At 43.1% G+C, this 25,615-nt stretch overlaps 1 protein-coding gene across 2 annotated transcripts in view; it reads right to left on the bottom strand.

Moving 5' to 3' along the window:
- The window catches only part of SPON1 (spondin 1), a 353,087-nt gene extending 330,105 nt beyond the window's left edge, over positions 1 to 22,982 (bottom strand). Inside the window, exon 1 of one of the 2 annotated variants that reach the window (XM_049890475.1) lies at positions 22,385 to 22,982. In XM_049890475.1, the coding sequence (XP_049746432.1) occupies positions 22,385 to 22,622 (238 nt within the window). In that variant the 5' untranslated portion in view covers positions 22,623 to 22,982. The remainder of the gene's footprint in view (positions 1 to 22,384) is intronic. The other variant, XM_049890474.1, reaches the window with a different exon arrangement.
- Positions 22,983 to 25,615: the final 2,633 nt, after the last annotated feature.

The following is a 25,615-nucleotide window of genomic DNA, read 5'->3' as shown; positions in this document are numbered from 1 at the left end:
CCCGTCTCTCCACAGCCTCTCCAACATTTATTATTTTGTGTTTTTTGGATTAATGTCAGCCTTGTTGGAGTGAGATGAAATCTCATTGTAGTTTTGATTTGCATTTGTCTAATGGCTAATGATCTTGAGCGTTTCCTCATGTATCTGTTAGCTACCTGAATGCCTTCTTTAGTGAGGTGTCTGTTCATACCTTTTGCCCATTTTTTAATTGGATTATTTGTCTTTTTGTAGTTAAGTTCTTGCAGTATCATGTAGATTTTAGAGATCAGGCGCTGATTGGAAATGTCATAGTTAAAAACTTTTCCCCAGTCTGTAGGTAGTCTTTTTACTCTTTTGGTGAAGTCTTTGGATGAGCATAGGTGTTTGATTTTTAGGAGCTCCCAGTTATCTGGTTTCTCTTCTGCATTGTTGATAATGTTTTGTATACTGTTTATGCCATGTATGAGGGCTCCTAACATTGTCCCTATTTTTCTTCCATGATCTTTATTGTTTTAGATTTTATATATAGGTCTTTGATACATTTTGAGTTCGTTTTGTGCATGGTGTGAGGTACGGGTCTTGTTTTATCTTTTTGCAGATGAATATCCAGTTATGCCAGCACCATTTGTTAAAAAGACTGGCTTTTTCCCATTTAACTGATTTGGGGCCTTTGTCAAATATAAAATGCTCATATGTGGATGGATGTATGTCTGGATTCTCAATTCTCTTCCATTTGGTCTATGTATCTGTTGTTGTACCAGTACCAGGCTGTTTCGACTACTGTGACGGTATAATAGGTTCTAAAATCAGGTAGAGTGAGGCCTCCCACTTTGTTCTTCTTTTTCAGTAATGCTTTACTTGTCCAGGGCCTCTTTCCCTCCCATATGAAGTTGGTGATTTGTTTCTCCATCTCATTAAAAAATGTTGTTGGAATTTGGATCAGAATTACATTGTATCTATAGATCGCTTTTGGTAGAATAGACATTTTTATAATGTTAAGTCTTCCTATCCAGGAGAATTGTATGTTTTTCCACTTATGTAGGTCTCTTTTGATGTCTTGCAGAGGAGTTTTGTAGTTTTCTTTGTATAAGTCTTTTACATCTCTGGTAAGATTTATTCCTAAGTATTCTATCCTCTTGGAGGCTACTGTAATGTTTTATTTCTTGATGTGGGTACTGGTTACACTGGTGTATTCACCATGTGATAATAATTCCCTGTGCTGTGTGATTTTTGAACTTTTTTGTTTGTCAGTTATATTTTGATAAAAATATTATTAAATGGTGTTTATTAATGATAAATAGCCATCTTTTTGTACATTTTTGCAGTGATCTTAAAGGGTTAATCATAGGCTTATCTTCCCAGAATGCTGATTTCTTATAGGTTCTAGAAAACTGAGGTTTTACTCTACCCTAATGAATACAACTCACAGGATGGAGGCTCTGGTGGCTGAACTCAGGGTAGAGTTTCAATCTATAGTTATCACAGGTGATAATGTTATTACACAGTATAATTTGAAAGCAGAGAGGAGACCCTATCCCTCCAGAGAGCCCCATTATATGGCTTCCTCCTGAAAGGAACAAATGTGCAGCATGTTTGGAGTTCCAGTAATGACTAAAGATGACTGCTTGGCATAAATAATAGAATCTTCTCTCTAATGACTTCTCCCAAGTGCCTCTCAAGAGAGACCATTAAGAGACCCAAAAAATTCAAGAAAAATGCTTATGAAGGATTTAAAAGAAAATAAAAGTTCACTTGGGGGCAATCCTGTGAGCATATATAGGGGAAATGATTAAGAGAAAGATTTAGGATTAGAACCCTAGAGTTACCATTTATTAATTATGTGGCCTCTGGCAAATTACTTAACCTTCCTGTTTTCTCATTTGTAAAAAGAGGTTAGTGATACTCCCTTTCTCATAGGAATGTAGAGAAAAATAAAATATTTAGCACAGGGCCTGGCACGTGGAAAGGGCTCAAGAAAGGATGGTGACAATGATGATGCTCAGTGGGCTAATTAACCAACAATGAGTTTCAAAGCACTAGTTCTCAGGAGCAATGACTGAATCTCCAAAGAAAAACTGTGGTAGATACTAATGAAGGAGACTGGGAGGATTTCAACAGAGACAATTGGCTCTGATGATGATCATCATAGGGCCAGATTATGGGGTGTTGGGTCAAATGAGGTCATGCAGGAGTTGGGTGGGTCCCAGTCCTAATTCTTTATGAGTAGTGTCTTATAAAAAGAGGCTGACATACAGCAGGAAAAAAGATACCACATGACTATGGAGGCTGAAGCATCTATAAAGAGCAAAGAAAAGCCAAGAAACACCTGGGGCTATGGTAACTGAGAGAAGACTCTTCCCCTAATGTTGACAGAGAAAAAAGTCCTACAGGTGCCCTAATTTGGACTGTTAGCCTCCAGAACTGTGAGAAAAGAAATTTTTGTTCTTCAAAGGCACCCACTTCATGATACTTTGTTGTGGTAGCCCTACAAAGCCAAGACATGGGGGAATTTGGGCAAGTCCTTATTATGGAAGAAGTCTTCTTGCAACTCATCATACCAAAGTTAGAGTACCCCTGTGAAGACCTCCCTACACAATGTATCCTTTCAACACTCCTTTATTCTTCCTGAATAACTCTCACCCAATTTTAATTAAACATTTATTCATGCTATTTTTTGTTCAGTGTCCATGCCCTCTAATAACCTGTAAGGTCCATGACAGCAGAGACCACATCTGTCTTGAACTCCACTGTATCTCTAGCAGATAACATCTCTTAACCCATAGTAGATGCTCAACAAGTACTAAATGACCTGCTGCCATTGCTGCTGAGTTGATTCCAACTCGTACCTACCCTATAGGAGAGAGTGGAATTGTCCTATAGGGTTTCCAAGGAGGGGCTGGTGGATTTGAACTGCCGGCCTTTTGGTTAGTGGCCATATCTCTTAACCACTGTACCACCAGGGCTCCAAGTACTCAAAAAAGTACTTGTTTAATGAATGAATGAATAAAAAAAGTTCATTTGTCTTCAAAGCATAGTTTACACATTCCTGCTCTGGTTCCTCCTCTAAATTTCCTGTGGGTTACCATGTATAATCTGCCAATCTCCCTCATCTTTTTATTTACTGAGCACTTGCTCTGTGCCAGCCCAGTGCTAGGTACCTGGAGACACAGAGAGAAGAGACTCGGACTGTGCCTTCTAGGAGCACAGAGTCTAATAGCTGGAAGGAAAAGATTCAGGAGTATATCATTTTTATAACACGTGATGGGAAATAACATGGAGGTCTGAAAGAGACGCTCTGGAATCCCAGAGAAGGGAACATTTGAGTGTACTTGGGAGTGGCGCAATGGTTGGGAGCTATGGCTACAAACCAAAATATCGGCATTTGAATCCACCAGCTGCTCCTTGAAAAACCTATGGGGCAGTTCTAGTCTGTCCTATAGGGTCACTATGAGTCAGAATTGACTCAGTGGCAACAGTTTGTTTTTTGTTTGGAGGACTTAGAGGAGGCTTCAATGAAGAGGTGGCATTTGAGCTGAAAGTTGAACAAGACTAGGAAGTTTGTTCAGCAGTCAAGAGAAAGAACAGCATTCCAGGTAGAGGGAAAGGCATGATGAAGCAGTCTTGGCTTTGGAAACCAGACGTAATTCTATATTTCATAAATTGAAAGCTGGGGTGGGGTGTATGTCAAGAGATTAGGGAAGCACGGTAAGCAGGGAGTCGATTGTCAAAGACTTCTGATACTTTGCTAAAAAGTGTGAATACTACTCTGGAGGTGATACGGAGGAACTGATGATTTGAGCTACAGAACGTCGTGTTCAGATTATGTTTTAGGAAGATCAGGCTGGAAGTTCTGTGATTATTGGATTACAGCCCTGCCCTAAAACCCATCTTAAGGGCAAAGGTCTCTCTGGCCTGCTTTGTTTTTACGAGAACTGATATTTCACACTGGAACCTGGCCTCGAATCACCACGCAGGGCAGGGTTCTCCCCGTTCTTGGATAGGCTTGCCATGTGAATGCCCCAGTCATAACTAATTCCCAAATAGCTTTCTGGCCCCCAAACCTTGGTGTGTCAATCATCTAACAGAAACTCCCATGAATTGTTACCCAATTCACCTTCTATACCCATAATGCCTGTTGGACCTTGTCCAATGTCATCACCCTCCCCACTGCTTCTGGGATTTCATAATCCAAATCCCAGTCTCAATGAGAAGGTCTTGAGCCAGATCCCAGCTCCACTGCACACCCCGACAAGCTATGTGTTACTGAGATGCTCCAGGCTTCGTGCCCAAGACTTCAACCTCAACAGACTTTGGCTTCTGCCTTAACATGTAACATGGGGTTATTAGAACTTCTGGAACATAAGTAAACCACAGCGGTCACCATTCTACTCAGCACAACTTTTGGAGCTCTGGGGAGCTTCCATTTCCATGTTTAACTTAGAAACTAACACAATAATTCAGGTCATATATCCAGGATCAGGCGGAAGACTTGCTGGTGATGGACTGGGTGATAGTCGAGGAGGGCTAACAGTCCATAGGTGAGCAGTTTGCATCCTGGGACTGGATTATGCCTTTACCCCAGATGATCTTCTTCAGCCAATGCTCCCAGCTGACACATTCCTAGACAGAGATGAAATATCTTCATTCCAAATTACAGATCATGCGCATATAAATCTTAGGGGCTATTTTTCTATCTGGGGAGGCACTGTGGCATATGGATGTAGCTATCAGACCTGTGTTCAAATTCTCCTTTGTTTACTAGATATGTAAACTTGGTCAAGTTACTTAATCTCTCTTTGTCTCATTTCTTCATCTGTAAAATGGTGATGATAGTATTTACCACCTACTGTTTTGAAACCCTGGTACATAGTGGTTAAGGGCTATGGCTGCTAACCAAAAAGTCAGCAGTTCAAATCCACCAGGCGCTCCTTGGAAGCCCAATGGGACAGTTCTACTTTGTCCTACAGGGTTGTTATGAGTCAGAACTGACTCAATGGCAACAGGTTTGGTTTTTTGGTTTGGTTATTATGCCAACTGATTAATCAACACATCTGTAATAGCAAGTATTTATAAATGTTTGTTTAATTATTAAAATATACTAAAAATAAATGTCTCTGTAGAATAGTGCTCATAATTATCATCTCATGGATTTGTCATGAGGATTAAAGGAGATAGTATATATAAAGCACATTGCAGCAGCCTAATAAAATTTATTCTTTTCCCCATGTGTTACCTCATAGCTGGAAGTCAGATGCATTGGGTCCTGAGCTGAAAGATATGTGGATAGAAAGAGGAATGATAGGAAGGACGTGCCTGGGGAATTGGAGATAGATAGCCAAAAGAATGGGGCTGAGAATATGGATGCAGGAAGGAGACTCTAGGGGACAGAGACAGTCTAGGACCCCCACTTCTTCTCCTACTCTAACCATGCTATCATTGGGGCTGCCAATCATAGTCTCTCTCCCCGCTGGAACCCCAGATCACAAAAGTTTACTGTGACACAGATCCAGTCAATCTCCATACCCATTCCCCTTAGCATGTGGCCCAAACTGGACCAATTGGAATCCTTCTCTGGTATTTCTCAGTTTGGAGTTAGAGGAAAAAGAACTTTTCTTTTAGTCACAGAACTAATTGAAAGGCTTTTCATTGAAGGTTGTTTATCTGTAGTAAGAAAGAATGAGGACAATACACAGAAACACAGCCAAGATATAAAGGATGGAAGGGAGCAAGACAGCAAAAGTGGAAGTGAGGAATGAAAAGGATAGAGGGAAAGGAAGAGAAAGAGACTTAATGATCCCATTTATGTTCCTAGATCCATTTATGCTTGAAGCCAGATTGGAAAAAGCCACCCCTGGATTTTCCAAATAAGGGAATCAATGCATTCCCTTTTTTAGCTTTAGTTAGTTTGACTTGGCTCCTATGGCTTGCAGTGGAAAGAGCCTTGACTAATTTTGAGGCAAAGAAAGAAAATAATTTTGCCTAGACTATACAAATCATCAGCAGATTAAGGGAAGAGTATATGTGACAAAATTGACCAGGAGATATGTAAATATCACTGCGATGACAGCAGATCAGGTGACTTCAGAGCTATTTAACTAGAAGTCACCCTGGGAGAAAGGCTAAGGGATGCCAGAAGGCTCTTTCCTAAGCCCTCACCTGCTCAACATTCTTATAAACTTCTTTGATAAAGACTTACAAGGCCTGTTTATCAAAACTGTGGATTTTCCAAGACTAGATCGTCTGGATAAGTCATTTGGTGACAAAATTCAGGTTCATAAATGGTTTAAAGCTACAGGGATGGACCCAAATATGCTGGATTAAATCTAATGGGGAGTAATGCCAAATCTTATGTTATGCCCAAGGAACAGTTACACCAGCATAGGTTAAGAGGTAACAGGCCTTTCCAGCAAATTGCAGGAGTTTGAGCTGGCTGCAAGCTCAGTGTGATCCCAGGAATGACACAGCTGCCAAAATAGCAAACATTAGACTTGGCAAGCTTAACCCAAACACAGTGTCCCTAACAAGGGAGATAATTACCCTGCCATGTTCTGCCCTGGTCCAAGCACATCTGGAGTACAAAGTATAAGGGAACAAGAAACAGTATCCTATAAGAAATGGTTGAAGAAATGGACTTTTTGTCAGAAAAGAAGCCATAATAGCTATGTGTCCACAAATGCCTGAAGGGCTGACATATGGCAAAGGGGAGACCTTATTTTGATTAATGCCAAAAGCCAGAACCTGGACTGATATGTGGAAGTTACAAACCCATTACTGTGAGTCAATTCGGACTCATAGCGACCCTATAGGACAGGGTAGAACTGCGCTATAGGGTTTCAAAGGAGGGGCTGGTGGATTCGAACTGCTGACCTTTTAGTTAGCAGCCGTAGCTACCGTAGCTCTTAACCACTGGGCCACTAGAGCTCCAGAAGTTACATGGAAGGCCAACTTTGGCAGCAAAGAAGTATGATTACTTCAGCTCTAGCTCAGGTTTCACAGGTCTGTGTTGTCACCTAAAGGAAGCTCAGGACTCTCCTTCCCCGATCACTCTACTGCCAGGGCAGGGGGATAATGCTATCAACTGTTGGCTTTGAGGCCATTCCAATGCACTGGTGTTTCACTGTAGCTGAATAAGGCAGTGATGTGACCAGGTTCTAAAGTATGTGATTGGTAGGGCTGGGAAAGGTGGTGATGGAGAAGTATGCTCATAGGAAAGTTACCATCCTTTGGCCACCTTCTCTTTGTGTCCCATCATCTTGATTTAAGCAAAAAAGAAGGAAAAGAAAGAAAATATATAGATTCTAGAATCCTCACCTTTGTCAGGGTAGGGCCCAGGAAGCTACTTTTTCAAAAGCTTCCCAAGTGATTCTGATGAATAGCTAGGTTGGAGAACCACAACAAATGACCCCACCCAATGCTGGTTCCAGAGAAAGTCACTTTAATTGGTATCCTGGTTTGATGAATCAACAGTCCCCGCTAGTCTGAGGGTAGAACTTCTGCCCTACTTATCCATAAAATCAGAGCCTATGTCTGAAGTTGTCAGTCCTTTCCATTTGCTCTTTTGTCTGCTGTTATTCTCTTCTTTACCTCTGAACCATCACTGTTCAAGCTTTCCACCATGCACAAACTGCTGGCCTCTCCCCTTCCAGCAGCTTTCACCCTGAACCCAGGCCAGCTGCCTGATCTCACCCTCTCGCCAATGCCCTCAGGGCACCAGGCATCCTTTCTCTCTGCTTGCCCTCTGCCTCCTATCCCTTGGTGCTCTGGTTGAGGGAGAACTACTTCCCCCTTTTCCCATCCAGCTCTCTTAGAGGGGTGGTCTCGCACCGGGGCTTCTTGGGGTTTAAATGATACATTAATTTTTTCATAGTGGCTACTATGTCTGGGTGCTAGAGGGAAAATGGCAAATAAAACAGACAAGGTCCTTGCTCTCATAGAGCTTGTATTCCAAAGAGTGTTTAAGGGCTACGAAGAAATGAAACCAGGCTAAAGGGATGGAAAACATAATTTGGTGGTCAGAGAAGTATCTTTAAAAGGATAACAGCTGAGACTTAAAAGACAGAGAGTCAGCCATGCAAAGGTCTGGGAATGAACGCTCTAGGCATGGAGAAAAGCAAGTACAAGGACCCTGGGGTAGGCATGAGCTTGGTGTGTTGGGAAAATTTAAAGGGCAGTATTGGTGCTGGAACAGCAGAAGAGGATGAAGAGAAAAATGAGGAGCAGATATCAGAAGAGCTCCTTCCCGGCATCTAAAATTGCTATTCTCTTCAATTCTTAGGTCCTGCTTCTGAGCCTGCCTACCTTCTTACACTGCTATCCCAAACAGGATGACCTGTTCTTGGACCTTTCCCTGCCCCTCTCCTCCCTCACCCAGCCCATGAGACACATTTGCAAATATCTAAACTTGAATAGTAGATAGGGTTCAAGTTGTGTCCCACAGGTCTCCTGGGTCTCAAACAGATCAGTAGATGTGGGTAGGTCCCTGTTTAAGTGTCCCTGAACTTTGCACGACACCTTTGAGCATTCTATGCAAGTTGGAAGCCTTGTCTACACAGGCCTCACATAGCACCTCCAGTCGTGTCACCTAACTCCTTACTCTGCCCTGTCTTAGTCTTAACTCCAGGTCAGCCACAACAACCTGTAAAATCGGAAGCTTTATATTAACAAGAGCTGGACTACAACACAAAAGGCTTCTACGTGAGGTAATGAGCTCCCTGTCACTATAGGTGTTCCAGGGGAGGTACATTTGGTGTCATCAAACACAACTGCACACTGTTGAGGGAGAAAAGAGATGGTGAGAGAAAGAGATAAAAAATAATATTTTAAATAATTTGGGCCACTCGTCACTCCATTCGATGAATGTATATGCCTGAGTGAGCATGAGATGAGACTGTCAGTTCCCTCAGCCCATCCTACAGTGAGTATTTGGCACTTGTCATTTCCATGTTTTTATCTGGTACTTAATTAAGGGAACATCGATCTCTTCCAGTGGTGGAGGAAAAATGAGAAGTGCTGAATATACTAAGAAATGCCAATTTGTTTCTATTTCCCCACCAACAAAAATATCTAGAGGGATGCATAAATAAGTCTAGATTAAATCTGGTTATTTGTGTTGTATTTTTTTTGTAGAATTTCAAAAGATTTTCAAGGAATAATTTTGACTTATGTGATTTTTGCTTTTCATGGTGCTTCAGGAATCTAACCCTCATGTTGGTTGGGACTACACTGTACTCAAATTATTTCTTTTATTATTGTTTTCTTTCTCCTTGTATACTCCAGTGGGCTTTCTCCTTTTCTTTCCTTTCATTTCCCTTCTCTCTCTTGCTTAATTCATTCCTTGCTTCCTTTTACCTTTACTGAGGGGTGGAAGGAGACAGGACAGGCCACTCTGACATACTGGCCTCATATTTTTTTCTCACTACAAAGCTTATTATCAACAACAACACACACAAATCAACATTCCTTCTTCTAGCGATTCATTTAACAAGAATATCAAGTTCACATGCTGTTGAGTAGGCCCACCTAGATGACCTTTTTCCAAGTGAGATAAGATAAAATACTGCGTTTTTAAAAGACTACACATTAAAATATGTGGAAGAGACAGTGAATTGGCCCCCAAATTCATCTTCCCCTTTATTATTCTAGAAAATAAATTCTTCCCCCCAATTTAAGCTGGTGTCTTAATTTCCTAGTGCCTCTGTCACAGAAATACCAAAAGTGGATGGCTTTAAAGAACAGAATTTTTTTTTTCCTCACAGTTCAGGAGGCTCCTTGTTGTTGTTGAGTGCCACTGAAGTGTTTTCGACTCATAGCAACCCCAAGCGACAGAGTAGAGCTTCCCCATAGGGTTTTCTTGACTGCAATCTTTATGGAAGCAGATTGTCAGGTCTTTCTCCCATGGAGCTATTGGGTGGGTTTGAACAGCCAACGTTTTGTTTAGCAGCGGAGTGCTTAACCATTTGCACCACCAGAACTCCTAGAAGTCTGAATTCAGGATATGGCTCTAAGAGGCAATTTTTCATGGTATATTTTAGCTTCTGTTGTTGCTAGTTATTAGGTGCCATCAAGTTGGTTCCAACTCACAGTGACCCTATGTACAGAAGAACGAAATTCTGCCTGGTCCCATGTCATTCTCATGATCCTCATGGTCATTGTTATGCTTCAGCCCATTGTTGCAGCCACTGTGTCAGTCCATCTTGTTGACGGTCTTACTCTTTTTCACTGACGGTCTACTTTACCAAGCATGATATCCTTCCCAAGGACTCACCCCTCCTGATAACATGCCCAAAGTACATGAAGTCATGTCATCCTTGCTTCTAAAGAGCATTCTGGCTGTGCTTCTTACAAGACAGACTTCTTCATTCTTCTGGCAGTCCATGGAACATTCAATATTCTTTGACAACACCATAGTCTTCAATTCTTCTTTGGTCTTCCGTATTCATTGTCCAGCTTTCACATGCATATGATGCAATTGAAAATATCATGGCTTGGGTCAGGCGCACCTTAGTCTTCAGCGTGACATCTTTGCTTTTCAACACTTTAAAGAGGTCTTTTGCACCAGATTTGCCCAATGCAATGTCTTTTGATTTCTTGACCGCTGCTTCCATGAGTGTTAATTGTGGATCCAAGTAAAATGAAATCCTTGACAATTTCAGTATTTTTTCCGTTTATCATGATGTTCCTTATTGGTCCAGTTGTGAGAATTTTTGTTTTCTTTATGTTGAGGTATAATCCATACTGAAAGCTGTAGTCTTTGATCTTCATCAGTAAGTGCTTTATTCCTATTTGATTTCAGCAAGGTTGTATCATCTGCATAACTCAGGTTGTTAATGAGTCTTCCTCCAAACCTGATGCCCCCCGTTCTTCTTCATATAGTCCAGCTTCTAGGATTATTTGCTCCACATACAGGTTGAATTAGTATGGTGAAAGCATACAACTCTGACACACACCTTTCCTGACTTGAAACAACATACTATCTGCTTGTTTTGTTTGAATGACTCCCTCTTGATCTATGTACAGGTTCCTCATGAGCACAAAGGAATTCCCATTCTTTGCAATGCTATCCATAATTTTTTACGATCCACATAGTCAAATGCCTTTCCATAGTTAATAAAACACAGGTAAACATCTTTCTGGTACTCTCTGCTTTCAGTCAGGACCCACCTGACATCAGCAATGATATTCCTCACACTAGGCCCTCTTCTGAATCTGGCTTGAATTTCTGCCAGTTCCCTGTTGATGTACTGCTGCAACCATTTTTGAATGATCTTCAGCAAAATTTTACATGTGTGATGTTAATGATATTGTTCAATAATTTCAGCATTCTGTTGAATCACCTTTCTTTGGAATAGGCATAAATATGGATCACTTCTAGTCAGTTGGCCACAGAGATGTCTTCCAAATTTCTTGGCACTGCATCCATTTGTTGAAACATCTCAATTGGTATTCCCTCAATTCCTGGAGCCTTGTTTTTTGCCAATGTCGTCAGTGTAGCTTGAACGTCTTCCGTCAGTACTATTGGATTTTGATCATATACTACCTCCTGAAATGACTGAACATCAACCAATTCTTTTTGGTACAATGTCTCTGTGTACTCTTTCCATCTTCTTTTCATGTTTCTTGCCTCATTCAATTTTTTGCCCAGAGAACCCTTCAATATTGAATTTTGAAGCTTGAATTTTTCTTCAGTTCTTTCAGCTTGAGAAATGCCAGGCTAGTTCTTCGCTTTTGGTTTTCTATCTCCAGGTCTTTGCACATTTCATTATAATACATGACTTTGTCTTCTTGAGCTGCCCTTTGAAATCTTCTGTTCAACTCTACTTCATCATTTCTTCCTTTTGCTTTAGCTACTCGACATTCAAGAGCAAGTTTCAGAGTCTCTTCTGACATCCATTTTGGTCTTTTCTTTCTTTTCAGTCTTTTTAATGACCTTTGGTTTCTTCATATATGATGTTCTTGATGTCGTCCCCCAACTCATCTGGTCTTCGGTCATTAACGTTCAACGTGTCAATATATCCTCAGGACGGTATCTAAATTCAGGTGGGATATACTTAAGGTCATACTTTGGCTCTTGTGAACTTGTTTTAATTTTCTTCAGCTTCAATTTGAATGTGAATATGAGCAATTGATGGTCTGTCCCACAGCCGCCTCCTGGCCTTGTTCTGAATGATGATATTGAGCTTCTCATAGTCTCCTTCCACAGATGTAGTCGATTTGATTCCTGTGTATTCCAACTGGCCAGGTCCACATGTATAGTCACCGTTTATGTTGTTGTAAAAAGATATTTCCGGTGAATAAGTTGTTGGTCTTGTGAAATTCCATCATGAGATCTTCAGCATTGTTTCTATCTCCAACGCCATATTTTCTAACTACTGGTCCTTCTTTGTTTCCAACTTTCGCTTTTCAACCCCCAGTAATTATCAATGCATCTGGATTGCATGTTTGATCAATTTCAGACTGCAGAAGTTGGTGAAACTCTTCAATTTCTTCATTTCTGGCCTTAGCAGTTGGTGTGTAAATTTGAATACTAGTCATATTAACTGGTTTTCCTTATAGGTGTATGGATATTATCCTATCGCTGACATCACTGTACTTCAGGATGGATCTTGAAATGTTCTTTCTGACAATGAATGTGACGTCATTCCTCTTCAAATAGTCATTCATGGCGTAGTAGGTCATATGATTGCCCGATTCGAAATGGCCAATACTAGTTCATTTCAGCTTACTAATGCCTAGGATATCAATCTTTATGAAGTTTATTTCATTTTTTGATGATTTCCAATTTTCCTAGATTCATACTTCATATATTTCAAGTTCTGATGACTGATGGATGTTTGCAGGTGTTTCTTCTCATTTTAAGTCATGTCACATCAGCAAATGAAGGCCCCAAAAGCTTTACTACAGCCACATCATCACCCATGAAGGTAAACTCTGCTTTGAGGAGGCAGCTCTTCCCTAGTCATATTTTGAGTGCCTTCCAACCTGAGGGGTTCATCTTTCAGACAGTGTTCCACTGATATCCATAAAGTTTTCACTGGCTAATCTTTTTTGGAAGTAGATTGCCAGGTCCTTCTTCCTAGTCTTTCTTGGTTTGGAGGCTCCACTGAAACCTGTCCACCATGGGTAGCCTTGCTGGTATTTGAAATCCAGTGGCATAGCTTCCAGCATCCCAGTAACACACAAGCCACCACAGTATGACAAACTGACAGACAAGTGGTGATTATTTAACTTAATATATGTATATTATCATTTCAACATATAATCAATATAAAAACTATTAATGAGAAGTTTTTTTTTTTTATATTAATTCTTCAATATCCAGTGTGTATTTTACATTTGTAGCACATCTCAATTTGGACTAGAGACATTTCAAGTGCTTAAAAGGCACATGTGACTAATGGCTATATATTGGAGAGCATAGTCCTAGAAAATGGCAGATAAACAAGATAGAAGGAACCTGAATCCCTGGATGACCTTGTGGAGAAAACTGCCTATCATCTTAGACATCACATATACTTCTTGTTTGAAACACTGTATTTTGGGGCCTCTTTTTTTGTTACATGAGCTTAGCCTGTACTCTGACTAACATAACATGGCAAGTGTTCCCCGCCCCCGCCCACAGAAATGCATATTGATCTACCTTCTGACATTCTCTATAATAAGTAAATGGATAGTGTGGTCATGAAAGCCTTAAAATATCAGCTTGTTTGTGAAATATCAGCAATTATAGCCCATTATTCCATTTAAAAGAGTCAGCTAAAATGCAATGACAACTTAACTGTGTACATCTTATTTTGTTTTTTTGCTTGTTCTTTAATTTTTTTTAAAGTTTTTACAGTGCAATACAGGGATGTGGCATGATTGCCAAAATGCGTATGGAGAAGTAATCAAGTTTCTAATTTGATATGTTTTTATTTTTTGGATGTTTTGATTCTTTCATTTTGTAACACTCAAAGCAATAAACAATCACCGAATTGCTAAGCTTTTAGATATGTATGCATCTTTTAATTTTTATGATCAATTTGAACTAAATACTTAAGAAAGGGGAAAGGTTAAAAAATAAAAATACATAATAAAAAGAGTTCAGAAGGATGCAAGAAAAAAGTGAGGAAATGGTTTATAATTAATTACAATATTGTCAGCAAGAATTAATTTAAAAAATTGTATATGAGAAATAATTCATTTAAAAAATTCACCCTTCACAAGTAGAAATCATACAAAAACAATTAGAAATCCAAAAGATAAACAACAAGATTTCAGAAACGGACAGGGCTATAGAAGGGCTGAGGAGCAGGTTTGAAATGATGGAAGACAGAAACAGCAAAATTGAAGACAAGCACTTGGATACAACTCTGATTGAGGAAAAATCAGAAAAAAGAATGAAGAAAAATGAAGAAACCCTGAGAATTATGTGGGATACAAACAAAAGCAAAAATAGGCAAGTGATCGGAGTTCCAGAACAGGGAGAGAAAACAGAAAACACAGTGAGGATCATTGAAGAATTGCTGACAGAAAACTTCCCTAATATCATGAATGATGAAAAGTTGACCATCCAAGAAGCTCAACGAACCCCATATAGGATAGACCCCAAAAGTAAAACACCAAGGCATATCATAATCACACTTGCTAAAACCAAAGACAAAAAAATTCTGCAAGCAGCTCGAGAAAAACAAAAAGTCACGTACAGAGGAGAAACAACCAGACTAAGCTCTGATTATTCAGCAGAAACCATGCAGGCAACAAGGCAATGGGATGACATATATAAAACCTTGAAAGAAAATAATTGCCAACCAAGAATTATGTATCCTGCAAAACTTTCATTCGAATATGATGGTGAAATTAGGACATTTCCAAATAAACAGAAATTAAGGGAATATGTAAAAACCAAACCAAACTTACAGGAATTATTAAAGGGAGTCCTTTGGTCTGAGAACAAACAATATCAGACCACAGCCCAAATCTAGGATGCAAGATTGTACCAGCCAGATACCAACCTAGGAAATGAACGCTCAGGGACTATCCAAAACCAAAACAATTGCAACAGGGAACCAGAGAGGTTAATCTGTAAATGCGAACAATGTCAGAACAATAAAAGAGGGAATAAACAGTATAGGTACAGAACTTTCTAATGGAAAGGAAGGCAAGGCAATACCAAGTAATAACAGGAACCTATTACCTTTTTTTTTTTTTTCCCCCCTCACTCTCATCCTGAGAATTGCCTCTCTCCTGTGTGGAATCCCCTATTTCCTCAATCCTAAAACTTTTTCATTCTCAGTTTACTTCCCTGTCTTGTGGAGTACACCCTCTAGTAGCTTCCTGAGCAGATTTCATAGGTACAAGATGCCTCCAAATCCTGAGCCTTTCTAGGGGCTCATTGCACAAACAACTTGTTTCAATTTGGCTTCTCCCCCTCTGGGCTTAGGTTGCAGCCTTACCCAGCATGACAAATAGTTAAGACTACAGAGACAGAGACAGGCAGAGGCAGAGGCAGAGACAGAGAGACAGAGACAGAGATGGCCTAGGAAGACAAGGGTAAATTTCAAGGTAACCACAAAGGAAGTTAACAAACCTACTTATCAAAATAAAGAAGAAAAAATAAAGTCTCAATAAAAACAAAATCTACAAAAACAAAAGAAATGAAAATGAAATCCACAAAAAAAAAAAAAGGAACTCAGCACAGGAGAGTAAGAGGAACAAAGAAAATGTTAGCGCCACACACACACACACACAAAAAAGCACTACAAAATGACAGCAATAAACTCAACTATAAAGAACAACAATGGGTCTGTGAAGCATCTCATAACATGGATGCATCAGGAGGACATTATGCTGAGTAAAATAAGTCAATCACAGAAGGACAAATATTGCATGAGACCACTACTGTAAAAACTCATGAAAAGGTTTACATACAAAAAGAAACAATATTTGATGATTACAAGGGAGGGGAAGGGTGGGGAGGGAAAAACACTTAATAGACAAAAGGTAAGCAGTAACTTTGGTGAAAGGTAAGACAGTACACAATACCGGGGAAGCCAGCACAACCTATACAAGGCAAGGCCACGGTAGCTCCATAGACTCATCCAGACTCCCAGAGGGACCAAATTGCTGGGCCGGGGGCTGTGGGGACCATGGTCTCAGGGAACATCTAGCTCAATTGGCATAACAGAGTTTATAAAGAAAATGTTCTACATTCTACTTTGGTGCATAGCGTCTGGGGTCTTAAAAGCCTGTGAGTGGCCATCTAGAATACTCCACTGGTCTCACCGGTTCGGAAGCAAGGAAGAATGAAGAAAACTAAAGACACAAAGGAAACATTAGTCCAAAGGACTAATGGACCACATCTACCATGGCCTCCACCAGACTGAGTCCAGTACAACTAGATGGTGCCCGGCTACCACCACTGACTACTCTGACAGGGATCACAATAGAAGGTCCCAGACAGAGCTGGAGAAAAATGTAGAGCAAAATTCTAACTCAAAAAGAAAGAGCAGACTTTCTGGCCTGACAGAGACTGAAGAAACCCTGAGAGTATGGCCCCTGGGCACCCTTTCATCTCAGTAATGAGGTCACTCCTGAGGTTCACCCGTTAGCCAAAGATTGAACAGGCCCATGGAACAAAACAAGACTAAAGGGGTGCACCAGCCCTGGGGCAGGAACTGGAAGGCAGGAGGGAACAGGAAAGCTGGTAATAGAGAATGCAGGGCTGAGAAGGGAGAGTGTTGACATGTTGGGCTGTTAACCAACGTCATACAACAATGTGTGTACTGTTTGATGAGAAACTAGCTTGTTCTTGTAAACCTTCATCTAAAGTTCAATAAATTATATATATATATACATATATATAGAAAACCCTGGTGGAGTAGTGGTTAAGTGCTACAACTGTTAACCAAGAGGTCAGCCATTCGAATCCACCAGGAGCTCCTTGGAAACTCTATGGGGCAGTTCTACTCTGTCCTATAGGGTCGCTATGAGTCGGAATTGACATGACAGCAGTGGGTTTGGTTTGGAGACATATATATATGTATATATAAATTCACCCAGCTTAAATTTCTAAGATCCTCTATGTGTACATTTCAAACACACATTTCACATGCAAAAATAAAGCAACAGTGAAAAAACACAAAATATAACTTATATCAAACCCCAAACCAGCTATGAAAAGCACCAAAATGTAATCAACAAAATAATTAGTATGATTCTTTTTTATAAATATAGAACAGCTTTATTCATATACTTTGTGTCTTATTTAATAATTTATTTCCATGAATATAATTTGGAATCAGCATAATAATGAATCCAGGTAAGGACTTTTTATATATGATATTCATTACATATCTGATGAATAAATTAAAGCATATGTTGTCATTTCCCTAGTACATTACGGGTTCCTTAATAAAAAGTTTCTTATAATCATCATAAAAATAAATAAAACAACTCAGATTACTTTTCTCTCTCTCTTCAATTTGTTTCTGCTCCCCCACCAACAAAAGGATTTCGCTGAAGACTGACAAGGTTCTGCATGTTTGTAAATTAACTGACTTATGGGGAAATGCAATACTGAAGTCTATAAAAAGAAAAAGCCAAAGTAAAAAAGGACCCATCATCACTTTATGGCTTTGTGTCCTGAAATATGTCAGTTATTATCTTGATTTGTTGTTGCTGTTTTCCTTCCATGAAAACTCACCATCCAGAAGGCTGAGTGAATTCATTCTACTCCCAACTCATTTTAGTGAGTCAGTATAGAAGACGGGTTAGGAGCACTGATGAAGGAATCAGACAGGCCTGAGACTGTATCCTGACTCCAATAGTTACTAACTGTGTGACCATGGGCAAGTTACTAAACCTCTCTGAGATTTGGTCTTCTCATCTATAGAATAAGAATACTAACCTGCTTCAAAGTAAAGAGTAAGTTTAAGTAGGAAATAACACAATGTCTCATCCAGCATTTCCCTGTAACTATTTTTTCTAAACAACCCAAAATAATCATCTCTATTAGCCACACATAACCTTGTGTTGTTAAGTGCCGTTGAGTCGCTTCTGACTCATAGCGACCCTATAGGACAGAGTAGAACTGCTCCCTAGGCTTTCCAAGGAGTGGCTGGTGAATTCAAACTGCTGACCTTTTGGTTAGCAGCTGGGCTCTTAACAACTGCACCACCAGGGCTCTATAATCATACATACATACATACATACATATATGTACCCCTACTGTGTTGCAGTTTTTTTTTTTTTGACATGGATTATCTCTAATTCTCACAGCAGTGCTACAAATATATAAATAAATAAATAAAAGTGCATTATGATTCATTTTACAGATGGAGAAATTATGGCTCAGGGAGAAGTGGCTTGCTGGAGATGACACAGTGAATGTGTGACCTGCAGGAATGGAAACCTACCGGCTACCACCAAAGCCTGTGCTCTTTGCACTCAGCTGAGCTGAGTACTCCTGCTGGCAGCGTGTGTCCCAGAGTGAGGCACCCAGCTGAGCTGAGTACTCCTGTGGGCAGCGTGTGTCCCAGAGTGAGACAAAGAAAGAAAGCAATGCAGCTTTGGAGGTCTCCAAACCTCCCAATTTAGAATGAATCCCCAGTTATGCCTGAAGTTGGACCAGCTTTTGAAATCTCGTCTAAAAGGTCTTTTCCCATCAAGTTCCTTGAAATTTCCCTTTGAAGAGCATCTAGGAAAAGCCAGTCTCATTAGCCAGGGTCTGCTTATTTCCCTAATAAACAGACCTTTGGCTGGACAAAAGAGCCTCTTTTATTTTCAATCAAGGCTGAAGCATTTCAGCTGATTTTCTTCTATTTGGTTTGAAATTGCGATCTGGGAAAGGCTGGTCCTACAAATTGTCCACCTATAGGGAAACCCCCTTGAGGACCCTCAACTTGTTATTTTTTAATCACTGTAATCTCCTTTTCAAAGGAGGCCAGGGTCAGAAACAGAGCAGACCTTTCAGAGCTTTCTAAAGCACAATTATTGCAGGGGTTGGGGTAGTAGAGGGAGAGAAAGAAGAGAGAAGTGATGGGAGAGAGGAGGAAGTCGCTATAGTGCTAACAATTTGGAAGAGGCTAAATAATAACCTGTATTGGACCTAGAGCAGCCCTGGTGGTGCAGTGTTTAAAGAGCTCAGCTGCTAACAGAAAGGTGGGGGGTTGAACTCACCAGCTGCTCTGCGGTAGAAAGGTGTGACTGCCTTGGAAACCCTATGAGGCAGTTCTATTCTGTCCTATAGGGTCATCCTATAGGGTCATTATGAGTTGGAATCCACTTGATGGCAATGGGTTTTTTAGGAAAAAAAAATACATTTTACTTTTTTTTAACCTAGGCTATGGGGAAGAAACCCCGTGTTTCAGTATTCTTATTTAAATGGTGACCATTTGGAATTGACTGGAGGGCAACTGGTTTGATTTTGGTTTGGTTATTCAGTCTAGAATACCTAAAGGATATACTGGGGTGGTGGGCACAGACAGCAAAAGCTGTTTAAAGGGTGAACTGGAACAATGGGTACAATTCTAGCATCAGTGAAAGATTTGAGACAGGAAAACATGCCATTGATTCCAAGGCTCATGTGGGGCCCTAATTCAGGAAAAAATTAAAAAAAAGCAAACGGAACAACGGGGAATTTTATCTTCCCCAGCCCTGAGTCAATACACCAAGCAAAATGCATTAAATTTACTTTTAACATAATTTTTCCAAGAAAGTATAACAGAAAATATCACAAACTAGGCCAGTGCCCTTTCTTCCTAACTTTGAGTGGTGGAATTGGGTTTGCTAATTGCAGAATATTTACAAGGAAGGCCTTAGCATGGTTCCTGCAACATCTACCTGTAAGATTGCTTAGCTATGAGGAAGCATAAAAGGTAATCTCTGACCCATGGCCTGAGTGGGGGTGCCACAGCCCAAGAAAAGCCATGGTTTAAACTGGAATAGTGTGTAGCGTGAAAGCCTGGTGCCTTCTCCAGCCACAGCTCCCCACCTACTGTCCATGAACAGCACATAGTCTCAGAGCCTCTCTGGACTTCTGTAAGCTGAATGCTGCTTGCCTTCCACGTGGATGTGCTCCCAGACACAGAGGATTAGTGAGAGAGGGGATGCCTGGTAAGACACTTGACCTGGGTTCCAAACTAGCCTATACATACATACCCGTTGTCATAGAATTGAATGTGACACATAGCGACAAAAAGCCTCCCAGGTTTAAATCAGGAACTGTCTTAGGCTAGGCTCCTAATATGCAGAAATCTTTCATTCATTCGATTAGTTCAGGACAACTGGTAGCTTGGACTGGAGGAGTGCTAAGGAAACCTCACACACACACCCCAAATACAAACAACAAAACAAATTTGACAAGTCTGAGCCCTCCATTAGTAAACCAACAGGCCCCCTGTCCAACTCTCACAGGCATCTGGGGACCTGTTGGAGCTCAGGCACAGGCACCTCTGCTAACTCATTTACTCCTTACAACCACCCAGCAAACCACCCATTGCCGTCGACGATTCTGACTCATAGCGACCCTATAGGACTGAGTAGAACTGTCCTTTTGGTTAGCAGCTTAACTCTCCACCACCACGCCACCAGGGTTTCTTCAACCATCGGGGAAGCTGGATATACTATTTTTACAGCTGGACAGTGCAGAGAAGTTAAACGACTTGCACAAGGTCACACAGTTACTAAACCCAAGCCCCTGGACTCCAGAGCCGCTTCTTTGCCCACCACGTGGAGCTGGGACAATTTCCCAAGCGTACCCAACCCCTCCGTTTTGGGGAGTACTAAAGAGACTAACCCAATGAAGTTATTCCCGCTTTTTTCGAGTCCAGGGAAAGACTCTACAGAGTGGCTGTAGCCAGACCTAGACTTTCTGCAGCCGCAAGGACATCCCTCCCCAGCTCTAACACGCTGGGCGGGGTTGTTCTCCGCCCAGCATATTCCGGGAGGACTGAGTATCCCGCTGACTAGAGTGCAAGGGCGCAGGGGCGCCTTGCTGAGTGCTGAGCGCAGCATCCCGTCGAGAGAGCGCCCACGCGCCAGCTCTGCGTAGCGCCGAGTGGAGAAAGTTGGAGACGCGAACCCGAGAATAACGGGAGAAGGGTGATCCCAGGTTCTGGTTGCTCACGTGACCCGTGCGTCCGAGAACACTGCCCTAAACTTTGCCCAGTTTGCTTTCACGGTGTCTTCCCGCCCCACACTAGGACCCGGGAAGGCGAGGATGGAAGGGCGGAGGCTGTGAGACCATTTGCCCTGGATACCCCTAAAACGCGGAAGCGTCCCGCTCTTCCCCGCTTGGTGTCAGAACCTACTTAGCAAGGGAACAAGGGCCTGGCATCTGAGGCCAGGCAGGCTTTCTTCTCTCCCCGGTGTCCCGTCTTCCACCTGGAAAGCTAGGCTGCTGCACAGAAGGAAAATTTCCGGGAAAATGACGGGTTGAGGAGGAAGGGGGTGGGCCGTGGCGGTGGAGTGAGGGATATTCAGGTCGAGGTGGAGCGAGGGGTATTCAGGTCGATGAGAGTCGGGTTACCCGGTCCTGCCTAAGAGGGGCTCACTTTCTCGGACACCCCCTCCCTGCTATGTATAAACTCCACGCTCAGCTGAGCACCACGGTCGCAACATCCCCGGGGCGCCGGGGAATCCTGGCCTCCAGGGAGCAGGCCTGGGAAAATTCAGACTTCCTTTCCTCACTTCACCATGTTCCCTCCCCGCTCGGAGCCTGTCCAGAGCTTTTTGGGGCTCCGGGTGCTACTGGAAGCCGGTCTTGGAAATCCAGGATCCTCTCCCTCGCCTGGGAGAATGAGAGAATAATTGGGGGGGGGGGTGCAGGGGATCCTTCCGAGGAGCTTCAGGCTCTTCTTCCTCCCCACCCCTGTCCCGGGACCGACTAGGGAGAAGCTAAGGTTCTTTCTCCTGAAGGGACCTCTACTGGGAAGCCGGAGTGACCGTCCCGGTGGGCGCCGGTCTGCAAAAAACCGGTACCCTCTTCTTCAGAGATGAGACTGATAAATGCCGGAGTCTCCACCTTGCTTAGGACCCGACTGGGAGAAGCCCGGGTCTTCTACACTCCAGAGACCGGTCCAGAGGAAGGCGGTTCTACTACCCTCCTAGGGCCGGCTGGAGAAGTCAGGTTCCCTCCCAGCCAGGCCGACGAGACGCGTGGTTCCTCTAAAGCCCAAGCCTGGGCACTGCGCGCCGGAGATCAGGGTTGCCTCGCCTGACTAAGGCCCCCGCGACGGCCTGGGACCCTGGCTCGGGATCCGCGCCGAGCTCCTGGCTAGAAGAGCTGAGGGCAGCCAGGACATAGGGCCCTTGCTCGGCTGCGCCCGCACAGGGCGCCCAGGGATCGCGCGCCCTCATCCGGAACCGCGCGGTCGGCGCCCTCCGAGGGCCAGGTCCCGCTCCCCTAATGCTATGCCTAGCCACTTACCGCGGTAGCTGATTCCCGGCTTGTAGAAGTCGGGGTCGCCCTCCACGCGGAGGCTGAACTCAGTGTATCCCTCGCGCCGTGTGCCCTGGGCGCGCAGAATGCGGCTGCAGTAGCCCTCCGACTTGGGCACTTTGTCCAGGGTCTCGTCGGAGAAGGCCAGCGCCACCGCCAGGGGCAGCGCCAGGGCCAGCAGCCCCGGACTCCGGCTCAGCCTCAGCGGCTCCGGGGATAGCCTCATCCTCGCGGGTCCCCAACTTTGTTCCGCTGCCGCTGGCCCTCGCCAAGCGACTCCTGCCCGAAGGGGTCCCCGCGGAGGCGAGACCTGTCCTCGCGGAGGCAAGACCTGGTGCAGCTCTGGCAGAGAGCGGGAGCTCGGAGCCGACACTGGAGACTCGGAGACGGTGCAGCCTCGGCTTGGCTGCTGCGAGCTGCGCTGCGTTGAGCTGAACCAAACGAGCCGAGCAGCGCGAGAAAGGGAGGGAGGGCGACTGCGAAGGAGGAGGAGGAAGAGGAGGAGGAGGAGGAGGGAGGGCTGGTTTTGCCCAGATCCCCTAGCGAAGCGCTGTTTTGTTGAGAGCTGGCGATTAGCGCCGGTGTTTATTTTGCGACTCTGGATTCCCAGGGTCTGGCTACGAAAATCGTGGGACACAAGGACACTGCTGGCTCTGTCCCACCACCAGAGTCTGCTACCCAAAACCTGGCTAAGCTAACAGCACCGTCTGGACACTGTGGAGAAGGGGGCTCGAATGAGGGAAAGACTGAGAACTTTTACTGCACATCTCCTCGGTGCCTAGCAATATGCTGGACAGTGCACTTACTTACCGTAACTGTTCTCCACACTCTCACCTCACACAGTAAACATTATGCGGCTTTCCTCATTTTACACGTGAGCAATCTGAGGCTTGCAGCCGAACAGCAAGGCAGGGCTAGATGCCACGGCTATCTGGCTCCTCCATTGCTCTTCCCATCACCCTTTTGGAACAGGTCAGATTGGAGGGTAAGAAAAGAGCAAAATTTATCCGTGACGTCCTGGCGGCACGGCGCGTAGAGCCCACAGTACTTTTAGGGATCCATTAAAGTGTTTTAAAGTCAGAAGGAAAAAAAAAAAAGTTTGGGTCAAAGAAAATGTTTAAATGTATAACACTAAATGTCCGTCTTTATATCGACACTTTCATAAAATATAATTTTTAATACACACACATATATATATTTTAATAGAGGGAGGAGCCCACCGAAGCAAAAGTGCCCAAAGACGATGAAAGTCATCTTGCAGCCCTGGAAAGGAGTTTTGAAACGTTCAAAGAAAAGCCTTTGCCTTCATGGCTGAGATTTTTAGTTAAGGTTCTCAGTCCCAAGTTACAGATGTGCTGAGAAGTGCGCGCCTGAGGGCTCACTGGGCAGAGCCTGGGGCCTCCGTCACCCACCCTGAAAATCAGCTGGTTGTGCAAGAATCCCTCTGTGTGTCCCTGAGAGGAGACCTGAATCAAACTTCAGTCCTACCACTCACCAACTGTGAGTCTTGGGCAATTTTTAATACACACACACAGACCTTTAATTTCCTCTTCTCCAGAAGAGGTGTGCTAATGAAATCTTCTCCTTGGGGTAGCTAGAATTAAATGAAACAAATTAGATTAAATAAGGGAGCCCTGGTAGTGCAGTGGTTAAGCATTTAGCTGCTAACCGAAAGGTTGGCAGTTTGAATCCACCAGCCACTCCTTGGAAATCCTATGGGGCAGTTCTACTCTGTCCTATAGGGTTGTCATGAGTCAGAATTGACTGGGCTGCAATGGGTTAGATTAAATAAAACACTTGGCCTGGTCTTCAGTCCACCCCCACCCCTGGGCTCAGTGGGTGGGTCTGGGCTAGCCCTGAGTACCATAGCCATGAAGACCAAGCTCGCCTTGGGGCTGCCTTAAGCCCCCACTCCCCTCAGTGCCAACAAACATCTGCCCCAGGCCCTCTCAAAGCTTTATTTTCCCCCTCTCCTCTTGGGCCTTCAACACACCCCAAGCGCCCACATTTAAAAGGCAATCTTTGCTTTCTAGGTCAGGTTTTCCTCTTTCGCATCACTAACAAGCCTTCTGAAAGAGCCATCTGCTGTGGGGGCTTCCATCTACCTCCATGCCCGTCCCCCTCCCTCCTCAGATCCTTGTGCCCTGACTCCCGCTACCACTATTAACTGGGTGCCTTCTCTCAGGGGTCACCGAAAAGTGCCCCTTGCTGAAGCCAGTTATGCTCTTTTCTCATCACAGGCCCTCCTTGACCCTCAGCAGCACCTGATCCTGCTGGCCTACCCTCATTTACCCAGGTGACGCTCAGATCCACTCCTGTGTCCTGAGTAAATTATCTCCATCTTCACGAGCCTGAGTCAGATCTCATGCTAGACTCTATATCGCACAGTCCCGTTCATCTAGCAAGCTCTGGTTGAGTTTTGATTTGCGACCAAGCTCTGTCCTGAGTGGTGAGGGGAAGAAGGGATCAAAAATTCATTCATTCATATATATCGAAGGCCTTCTGTGTGCTCAGCCTGCCTTTGCAGATCTTATAGTCCTATGGGAAAGGCTAGTGTTAAATATACAATTAAATCTTTTAAAATTTTAATGGCAATATATGCTACAAACTAAAATAATTGGTTCATGAACAGGTGTGTAACAGGATACCCAATCTTATTTCAGAGGTCAGGAAATGAGAGATAAATAAGATATGGACTGTTGTCATGGAGCTTATTGTCTTATATATAAGTATGTATTATTGAATAGGTTTTCATCAAATCCAAACCAACACATCCAAATCTAACATGGAGGTCAACGAGCGTGAAGTAGGCAGAGACATAATATTTAATATTTTATTGGGTATTGAAAATGTGACAAGCACCTGCATACATTATCCAAAAAAAAAAATAAAAAAAAACCAACCCCGTGCCGTCGAGTCGATTCCGACTCATAGCGACCCTATAGGTCAGAGTAGAACTGCCCCATAAAGTTTCCAAGGAGCACCTGGAGGATTCGAACTGCCGACCCTTTGGTTAGCAGCCATAGCACTTAACCACTATACCACCAGGGTTTCCACATACCTTATAACACCAAGAAAATTATGTGAGGTAGGAGGCACAATTTGCCCCCATTTTTCCTGTAAAATTACCTGTCTGGCTGCCTAGCTAGTAAGGAAAAGAGTTGAGATTCAGAACAGGTCTTACCAACACCAAGATGGGGTTCTTCTCATTAGTGTTGA

This window comes from Elephas maximus, chromosome 7, assembly GCF_024166365.1.
Source record: "Elephas maximus indicus isolate mEleMax1 chromosome 7, mEleMax1 primary haplotype, whole genome shotgun sequence".
Classification (NCBI taxonomy): domain Eukaryota; kingdom Metazoa; phylum Chordata; class Mammalia; order Proboscidea; family Elephantidae; genus Elephas; species Elephas maximus.
Note: the sequence above shows the minus strand (reverse complement) of the source record. Positions and strands in the feature narration are given on the sequence as shown.